At 47.0% G+C, this 9,706-nt stretch overlaps 1 protein-coding gene across 3 annotated transcripts; it reads left to right on the top strand.

The window, feature by feature from the left end:
- The first annotated feature begins 451 nt into the window (after window positions 1-451).
- Window positions 452-8,832, top strand: Higd1a (HIG1 hypoxia inducible domain family member 1A). 3 transcript variants are annotated; one of them, XM_070017517.1, is made up of 4 exons: window positions 452-551; window positions 5,674-5,791; window positions 6,250-6,384; window positions 7,103-8,832. In XM_070017517.1, the coding sequence occupies exons 2-4, from the start codon at window positions 5,695-5,697 to the stop codon at window positions 7,150-7,152; spliced, it is 282 nt and encodes a 93-aa protein (XP_069873618.1). In that variant the 5' UTR covers window positions 452-551; window positions 5,674-5,694; the 3' UTR covers window positions 7,153-8,832. The 3 variants fall into 3 exon arrangements, with proteins under 3 accessions (XP_069873618.1, XP_069873620.1, XP_069873619.1); XM_070017519.1 differs by having other exon boundaries at window positions 462-551; window positions 5,677-5,791; XM_070017518.1 differs by lacking the exon at window positions 452-551 and adding an exon at window positions 4,073-4,209.
- The last annotated feature ends 874 nt before the right edge of the window (window positions 8,833-9,706 follow it).

The following is a 9,706-nucleotide window of genomic DNA, read 5'->3' as shown; positions in this document are numbered from 1 at the left end:
TCCCATCCTCCCACCCCTGTGAGCCCCTCCCATCCCCGCACCCCTGTGAGCCCCTCCCATCCCCGCACCCCTGTGAGCCCCTCCCATCCCCGCACCCCAGGCCGCAGGCCGCTCGAGGTTCCGGAGAAGACATTCGTTGAGGTTAAAAAAAAAGAAGAAAAAGGCCGAGAGGAAGAGGAGCGGCCGGGGACGGGAGCCGCCCGTCGTCTTCGAACAGGGGGGGCCGCAAACCCCGGAGCCCGGCGGGCCGCACGTCCCACACGCGCCCGGGCCGGCGGCGCCGGGAGGCCGCCCGGAAGCGCTCCGCTCCGCCCGGCCCCGCCTCTTCCCCCGCGCCCCAGCCAATCAGCGACCCGCTTCGGGCCCCTCCCCCGCCCACCCTCCGCGCATGCTCACTTCCACGGGAGCGCGGCCTCCGTGCGCTGCCTTCTGATTGGCTAAGGGCGGCGGTGGGCGGGGCGGGCGGTGTCGGCCGGACGTGACCCCGGGGGCGCGCGGAGTCCCCCGAGCCGGGCCGGGAGCTGCTTGGCGTCGCCGCTGCGGTGCGTGAGGTAAAAGCCGGGGGTCCCGCGAGCTGGGGGCCGGGGCGCGGGGCGGGCGTGTGTGCGGGGGGGGAGGCGGGGGGGGGGGTAAACTGAGGAACCGGGCCTCGGGGTGCCGGCCGGCCTCGGGGTGCCGTCAGGCCTCGGGGTGCCGGCCGGCCTCGGGGTGCCGGCCGGCCTCGGGGTGCCGTCAGGCCTCGGGGTGCCGGCCGGCCTCCGCCGGGACCGGAGGGGAAGCAGAAGTCTGTGGGTGACTCGACAAGACGGGGTGATGGCGAGAGGGGAGGGGGAGGAGGGAGGCGTCGTCGGGGGCCCGGGTCTCGGGGTGCGGCCCCCCGAGTTGGAAGCCTTCACCGCGGAGGAGTGAGGGGGGACGGGGCGGCGGGGGGGGGCGATCCGAGCTAGGGCTGAGGCCCGGACAAGGTCACGGGGGGGGGGAGAGGAGGGGGGAGAGAGGGGGAGGGAGAGAGAGGAGAAAAGAGAGGAGGGGGAGAGAGAAGGAAGAGAGGAGACGGGGAGGGAGAGAGGGGGGGGAGATGGGGGAGAGAGGAGGGGGAGAGGAAAGGGAGAGAGGGGGGAAGGAGAGGGGGAGGGGGAGATGGGGGAGAGAGGAGGGGGAGAGGAAAGGGAGAGAGGGGGGAGGAGAGGGGGAGGGGGAGAGGACGGGGAGAGAGAGAATGGGGGAGAGACGGGGAGGGAGAGATGAGGGGGAGAGGAGAGGGGGAGAGGGAAAGAGAGAGGTGAGAGGGAGAAGAGAGAGGAGGGGGGAGAGGAGAGAGGGAGAGAGAGAATGGGGAGAGAGGGGGAGGGGGAGAGGGTAGAGGGGGAAGAAGGGAGAGGGGAGATGGGGAGGGAGGAGGGGGAGGGGAGAGGAGCGAGGGAGGGGGAGAGGGGGAAGAAGAGAGAGGGGGAGAGAGGAGAGGGGAGAAGGGGAAAGAGTGGGGAGAGGAGAGGGAAGGGGAGAGACATGCAGGAGAGGGGAGAGATAGAGGTGGTGTTGAAGGTCTGGCCACACTGCCTGTGGCACTGGTAGTTCTGTTGATCTGTATGACTCCCTCCCCCCCCCTCTGTCTCTGTCTCTGTCTCTCTCTGTCTCTCTCTCTCTCTCTCTCTTCCTCTCTCTTCTTCTGGGCTGTTCACATTTACATTGCCTGACAAAGCGGGCACAGCCCCATTAAATATAACCGATGACAAAAAGCTGGAGCCCAGAGAGTTCTCTAGTGAATGAGAAGCCCTTGAAATGCTTCAGCTTTCTTAATCCCTTTTTCTTTCTTTGTTTGGAGTCAATCTTGGGGTGGGGTGGAGACTTGAACTTAGGACCTGGACACGCTGCCTTTTTAGCTTTTTTCACTCAAGGCTGTGCGCGCTACTATTGGAGCCACAGCTCCACTTCCACTTTTTTTTTTTTTTCCTTTCTTTTGGTGGTTAACTGAAAGAAAGGAAGAGTCTCACAAACTTTTCTGCCCAGGCTGGCTTTGAACTGTGATCCTCAGATCTCAGCCTCCTGCATAGCTAGGATGACAGGGGTAAGGCCACAAGGCTGGGTTTTTTTTCCCCCCTCTCTTATTCCCAAGCTGGGTGGGAGTGCAAATCCCCACCAAAGGACTCTCCTTCTGGAAATTCCAGAATAGCTGGTTTGGATGATGCAAGGTTTTTGACAGATTCCTGAGCTCCTGAATGAATTAAAAGTTTTCTGAGCTCCTAACTGACACCTTTGGAACTTTGTCTAGTAAGAGGGGTTCTCTTTAATTCTTTGTGTACTAGGGACTTGTTAAACTATTCCTTCTTCAGGCCCTGCCCCAGGACAACTGGAGTAGCATCTCCAGTCTGGAGCAATGGCAGCAGCCATTTTGGATAAGCTGACAGGTGACTGAGGTTGGAAAGCTCTGTCCTGTTCTTGCAAACCAAGATGACATACTGTGACGTCACGCTCTGACATCAACTCGAGGATGCTGGGCCAAGTTCTTTCCTGTTTTCCATCTCATTTCTCTGCATGTGTGGGGAAGTCTTCAATATTATCTAAAAGCTTCCAGAATCACTTTTGTCTTCGACATACTGTCTTTGAATCTCTGTGTTTTGATGCTTTGCTTAAATCATTTCTCAATCTGTTCAGTTCTCTCACAGATCTGGAATTTTTACCTTGTGGGTGGAGAAGGAAAACTCTAGTTGGGGGGGAGGGGAAGCCACCTTCTCAAATCAGGGTTGGAATGGTTAGATGATATAAATCATTGAAGAAAAGAGATTTCATTTAATTTGAAGCATGACTTCTATGGGGGGTTTTAACTATTCAGAGATTATTGTGTCTAGGAAGTACAGGATTTTTGTATTTTTTGATTAGAAATAGACCAACATGATAGAATTGATGATTGGTAATAATTGTCAATCAAAAGAACTTGGTTATCAGGAGAAGCTGGGTTCCAGTGCTACCGTCTCTCTTACTCTGTTCTGTCAGAGATGTGCTGGGGTTGAACAGCTTACATAACTCTTTGCTCTTCTGTAAAATAAGGATATTGACAATCATCTGCTCCATCATTGCGCTCAAATTATATGATTTGACATTGTTGACTCTGAAACTTTGCAAGAATATCCTCGTTAATTGAAGTAGCTATATGTCATGAATTCTTGGGCAACTTCTAATTAGTAACTACATTGATCAAGAATGTATATTTTGGAAAGTCTTTATTTATTTTTGTCAGTCGTGGGCTTTGAAATCAGGGCCTGGACACTGTCCCTGAGCTCTTTTGCTCAAGGTTAGTGCTCTACCACTTGAGCCACAGCGCCACTTCTGACTTTTTCTGTGTATGAGGTACTGAGGAATCAAATCCAGAGCTTCATGCATGCTAGGCGAACACTCTACCATTGAGCCACATTCCCAGCCTCTTGATAGTTGTATCTCATCTGATTTTATACTTCTCTTTCATTCTGAAACATATGCATGAGTTGTTCTGGATTAGAGATATTTCCCCTTTCCCTCATCATTCTTTCCCTCCCTTCCTTTTAGCCTTTCTTCCTTTTCTTTCCATTTAAGGTAGGTCTTTCTGTATAGCTCAAGCTAGCCTCAGACTCTCAAGCCTCCCTACCTCAGCCTTTCCAGTGGTAGCATTACAGGCAAGTGTCACTGTACAGTTCTGATTCCTTTTTTTTAAAAGCAAATAATGACTGCATGATTCCCACACCCTAATTTCATTGCAGAAGCTAATTAATTAATTAGTTTTTATTTTTTTACCAGCCCGGGGGCTTGAACTCATGGCCTGGGCACTGTCCCCTGAGCTTCTTTTGCTCAAGGCTAGCCCATTACTATTTGAGTCACTGGCTTTTTCTGAGTAATTTATTGGAGATAAAAATCTCACAAATTCTGTGTGGGCTGGCTTCAAACCATGATCCTCAGATCTCAGCCTCCTGAGTAGCTAGGATGACAGGCGTGAGCCACTGGTGCCTGGGTTTTTGTTTTTGTTTTTAACAAATCTGGTTTTGCACCATTGGTTATTTCAGTATTTCATTTGCGGGTTTTGTTTGTATTTTTCTTCTAGATAGCATCTTGCCATGTAGTTACCACAGGCCTGGAACTCATGATCTTCCTGCCAAAACTTCTCTCAGCCTTCTGATTGCTGAGATTACAGGCTGGTGCCACTGTGCCTGACTCCTCAGCATTTTATCTGCAAACATAGTAAGCCTCTTGAACCTGGAGATTATTGAACTTTGTATTAAGTTAAAGGTCAGGGCTGGGAAAGTGGCTTAGTGGTAGAGCGCTCGCCTAGCATGCATGAAACCCCAGGGTTCGATTCCTCATGGACCACATACACAGAAAAGGCCAGAAGTAGTGCTAGGGCTCAAGTGGTAAAGTGCTAGCCTTGAGTACAAAGAGGCTTAGGGACAGTGCCAGGACTGGCAAAAATAAAAAGGGAAAAAAAATTAGTCACTTGTGGGCAGGAATCGAAGGAAAAACTGGGGCAAAGTGCAGGAAAGGGTAACATTGTCCAAAAAGAATCATACTCATTACCTGACTTGTGAAATAGTAGTCCCTCTATACAACGCCTTAATAATAATAACAAATTATGCTTATGCCAGGTGCTGGTGGTTCACGCCTGTAATCCTAGCTACTCAGAAGCCAGCCCAGGCAGGAAAGTCCATGAGACTCTTTATCTCCAATGAACCACCAGAAAACTGGAAGTGACACTGTGGCTCAAGTGGTAGAGCGCTCGCCTTGAGCTGAAGAGCTGAGGGACAGTGTCCAGGCCCAGAGTTCAAGCCTCACAACCAACCAACCAAAATAAAAAAAATTATACTTCTGTACATTTTAATCAAAGATCAGTCAGTAAGCCTTTATTGAGTCTTAGGAAGTGATGGGAGTATTTTAAAGTCTTGGTTCTAGCCAGCACCAGTGGTTCACACCTGTAATCTTAGTTTCTTCAGGAGGCTGGGATATGAGGATTTCAGTTTGAAGCCAGTCTGGGCAGTAAAAGTCTGAGAGTCTTTATCTCCAGTGAATCACCAGAAAGCTAGAAGAGGGGCTGTGGCTCAAGTGGTAGGGCTGAGTTGGTCATAACTGACACTAATCAGAGATTCGTGTGTAGTGTATTATTTGACGCCTTTGTTTTATTTAGGAGTAAAGTTTATAGTCATTCAGAATTGTTCATTCAGGTATACATAGTTACTGTGACAGAGGTGAACTTGGCTTTGCTATTGCCCAATAATTTCTGGTATGAGAGGCCGCCCAACCCTAAAAATAATTACTTTCAGGCACCAGTGGCTCATGCCTATCATCTTGGCTACTCAAGAGGCTGAGATCTAGAGGATCGTGATTCAAAGCCAGCCGGGGCAGAAAAGTCCATGAGATTCTTATCTCCAATAAACCACCAAAAAATAGAAGTGGAGCCATGGCTCAAGTGGTAAACTGCTAGCCTTGAGCCAAAAAAAAAAAAAAAAAGCTCTGGGACAATACCAAATCCCTAAGAGGGTTCAAACCCCAGGAGCAGTGCCAAAAAATGTTTTAAAATTTGTTTTCAAGTTGAAGGCTAGTAATATATACCACATTTCATGGAAATGGGAAATGTTTTATATTCATTCAAGTATTTAATAACCACCTAGATATGTTCCACAGTACATGATCTCAAAGTAATTCTCTTTCCAGAAGATTCTTCAAGCAATCACAATGTCTACCGACACAGATGTATCTCTCTCTTCATACGATGAAGGCCAGGGCTCTAAGCTTGTGCGGAAAGCTAAAGAAGCACCCTTTGTCCCTATTGGTAAGTTTGATTTTGACGGTTTAATAATCAGCTATAAACATGAGATCAGAGAAACAAAAGCCCAGCCGGGCACTGATGGCTCACGGCTGTAGCTACTTAGGAGGCTGAGCTCTGAGGATCACAGTTTGAAGCCAGCCTGGGCAGAAAAGTCCCCAGGAGACTCTTATCTCCAATGAACCAGCAGAAAACCAGAAGTGGTGCTGTGGCTCAAGTGATAGAGCGCTGTCTTTGAGCTGAAGAGCTCAGGAACAGCTCCCTGTACAAGTGTTCTCCAATAAAGATGTACAGGGCATACTGGGTTCCTCAGGCATCAGGTGAGGCATACAGACTTAAGGACCCAGGCTGGCTTTGAACCACGATCCTCAGATCTCAGCCTCCTGAGTAGCTGGGATGACAGGTGTGAGTCACCATTGAAGAGTGGTACAGCCATCTTGTTCTAAAACACCTCTGTTTTGTAGGAATGGCAGGGTTTGCAGCCATTGTGGCATACGGCTTATACAAGCTGAAGAGTAGAGGAAACACAAAAATGTCCGTTCACCTCATCCACATGCGAGTAGCAGCCCAAGGCTTCGTCGTGGGAGCCATGACCCTCGGTAGGTTCCAACCAGCCATTTTCAAATTTGTGATTTCCCCCATCATTGTGTGAGGTAGATAACTTTCAACGAACCTTGATAAAATTAGGCCAGTGTCTTTCAATTGCTGCTACTCAGGAAGCTGAGATCTGAGGCTCACAGTTGAAAGCCAGCCTGGATAGAAAAGTCTATGAGACTCTTATCTCCAGTGAACAGTTTACAAACAAAAACTGGAAGTAAAGCTGTGGCTCAAACTGGTAGAGCACTAGCCTTGAGCAAAAGAGCTCAGGAGCAGTGCCCAGGCCCAGAGTTCAAGCCCCAGGACCAACAACTAGAACAACAAAAAGACTTAGAAATGTAAATTGTTAAGCCAGGTGGCAGTGGCTCATACCTGTAATCCAAGCTCCTAAGGAGGCTGAGATCTGAGGATCTCCATTTGAAGCCAGCCAGGGCAGACAAATCATAAGACACTTTCATCTCCAATTAATTGGCAAAAAGCTGGAAGTGGAGATGTGGCTCAGGTGGTAGAGTGCTAGCCTTGAGTGAAAAAGCCAAGGGAGAGCACTAGGCTCTAAATTCAAGCCCCAGTACACACACACACACAAATACAAATTATTTAGGAAATCTGGAGTTTATACCTGCAAGGATTTTCCTCTATTCGTTAGTATTCTTAGCTGTTTTGTATTTCCTTAATGTTGAAGAAAATTTCCAATGGCTCACAAGCGTTTTCTTTCTTTAGGTATGGGCTATTCCATGTACAAGGAATTTTGGGCGAAACCTAAACCTTAGAAGAAGAGATGCTGTGTGTGTCCTGTTGTGAAAGAGCTTGCTTTAATTAGACATCTCATATTGAGGTTTCCTGTTGATGATAGAAATAAATGATTTGAGTGTGTTCCAGAGATAACACGGTATTTTCAATAATGGGCTTTTAAATTATTTTTCAGGCTTGATTTTTTTTTTTTAATTAGGTTACCCTGGGGAGTTCTTACCACAAAAAAAAAAAAAAAAAATTGTGTCACTAAATATACTTGGTTGGAGGCTGCAATGCTTGGTAAGAAATGTACGCATTATCCTGCCCATGTAATTAAAATTAAATTAAAAAAACAAAACAAAACAAAACTTAGAAACATCTTTTAAAATCTAAAAAAACAAAAAAAATATATATATATATATACTTGGTTGGTTGTGTTCAAATGTCCTTTTTTTTGGTGCAGGTACTGGAACTTGAACTCAGAACCTCTTTATATCCTTTAACTTTTTTAATTGTTCAAGGTTGGCACTCTTGAGCCATACCACCATTTCCAGCTTTTTTTGCTAATTGGGAGATTAAGTCACTTGGATTTGTCTGCTCTGGGCTGGCTTTGAACAGCGACCCTCAGATCTTAGCCTTCTGAGTAGCTGGGATTACAGGCGTGAGCCACTACATCTTCCTCTTTAAGCCCGTAGGACAAAAATTGGTTTTAAAATGACAGCTTCTGGTCTGGAAGTGCTTCATCATGCTGCAGAATATGCTACGTGCCTATGTGTTATGTATTAATCTGGTTAGCCCAAGTCATTTTACTTGAGGAGTCCAGTTTGTAGGGTGTTTGCTGGCTCCTGAAAAACTTTTTCAACTATGTGCATGAAATAGAAACTTACAGATCTTCACAAGTGAAAGTTTTCTATTTGTGTGTGTACATACATGTGTTTTATATATTTAAACCAAACCTGAAAAGCTTTCATGAGGTGATAAGAAGAGCGGTATTTTAGGCCCACACTTGTAAATATGAGAACTTTAATTATAGATCCCCGATTTACTGTTTTTGAATTGCAGAATTATATATTTTGCTGATGTTGTATGAGAATCATTTTTAAAGGTCTTTGTGTGTGCCAATATTGGGGTTTGAACTCAAGGCCTGGGCACAGTCCCTTAGCTTTTTCACTCAAGGCTGGCACTCTTACCACTTGAGCCACAGCTCCACTTCTGGCTTTTTGCTGGTTAATTGGAAATAAGAGCCTTACAGATTGGCTGCCTGGGCTGGTTTTTAACCATGATCCTCACCTGTCAGGCTCTTGAATAGCTAGGATTACAGGTGTGAGCCACCAGTACCTGGCTTCAATGTCATTTTGATATAGAGTTCATTTTGTTTGCTTGCTTTTTCATTTTTTTCTTTTTCTTGTTCTTTTTTTTGTGTGTGGTGCTAGGAATCCATCTAAAGCTTCGTACATACTAGGCAAGCAATCTACCAATGAGCTATATCCCAGCCAAGAAAATAGGTACTTTTAAGAGCGAATACAAAGATAATTGAACAGTTTTTCGATGTTAAATAGGCTACTAGAAATGGAAACAAGTTTGCTGAAACACGATACACAAAGTTTGATGTGGTACAGAATGTTCTAGAACACTTGTAAAGTTCTCTCATCTAACCTGAACTTACATTCCATGGTAATAACATGGTATGAGTATTGTTATTAAAGTGAGTGAATGCATCAGGTGTCTTGTATTTATTTCAGCGTAGGCAAAGCCATCATTCTGGAGAGTATTAGGAAAAATTAGACTCCAAGAAAATGACAGAATATACCTCTGATAGGAACTACAGTGAAATGCAATCTACCACATGGAAGCAATGACTCACATTTACTAAAGGTTACACAGTGCTGTACAAACTTTGGATGTTTGACTTGTCAGCTTCTTAAAAAACCCTAGTAAGGGGCTGGGAAGGTGGCTCAGTGATAGAGTGCTTGCCTTGCATGCATGAGGCCCTGGGTTCGATTTCTCAGCACCACATGAGCAGAGAAAGCCAGAAGTGGTGCTGTGGCTCAAGTGGTAGAGTGCTAGCCTTGTGCAAAAAGACTTAGGGACAGCACCTAGGCCCTAAGTTCAAGCCACATGATTGACAGAAAAATAAGTCATGGAGAGCTAACTGCACAAGAGGTGCACAGGTTCTGAACAAATATTGTGCCATTTTATATGAGCCACTTGAGCGTGTGGGGGTGTTGCTCACTGGGGGTTCAATGGTGTACCCAGCTGCTACAGTTACCCAGGAATGGCCTCATTTCTAATTACTGAGCTGCAGTGACATCTGGAGGTGAGAACTGGAATTGCACTCCCACTTTCAAACCTTCCTTAAGTGCTTTTCTGCATCCCGTCAGAAGTTGCGAGTAGTAGTGTGGACACACGGAGGTCATGGGTCATGAAGGCCTTCCTACTTGCATTACAGATGAAAACCAAAGGCTGGGAAGGTGGCTCGGGTAGAGCGCTTGCCTCACATGCATGAGGCCCTGGGTGTGCGATTCCTCAGCACCACATAAGCAGAAAAAGCCGCAAGTGCTGTGGCTCAACTGGTAGAGCGCTCGCCTGGAG

Source organism: Dipodomys merriami, unplaced genomic scaffold (assembly GCF_024711535.1).
Source record: "Dipodomys merriami isolate MVZ:Mamm:240054 unplaced genomic scaffold, mDipMer1.0.p SCAF_125, whole genome shotgun sequence".
NCBI classification, from domain to species: domain Eukaryota; kingdom Metazoa; phylum Chordata; class Mammalia; order Rodentia; family Heteromyidae; genus Dipodomys; species Dipodomys merriami.
This window is presented reverse-complemented; position numbering and strand designations above follow the sequence as displayed.

Excerpts from the sequence above, each read along its gene's own strand:
- Higd1a (XM_070017517.1), top strand. The coding sequence starts at position 5,695 with ATGTCTACCGACACAGATGTATCTCTCTCTTCATACGATGAAGGCCAG. Across the intron at positions 5,792-6,249 it reads AGCACCCTTTGTCCCTATTG|GAATGGCAGGGTTTGCAGCC; the intron begins GTAAGTTTGATT and ends TCTGTTTTGTAG. Across the intron at positions 6,385-7,102 it reads CGTGGGAGCCATGACCCTCG|GTATGGGCTATTCCATGTAC; the intron begins GTAGGTTCCAAC and ends TTCTTTCTTTAG.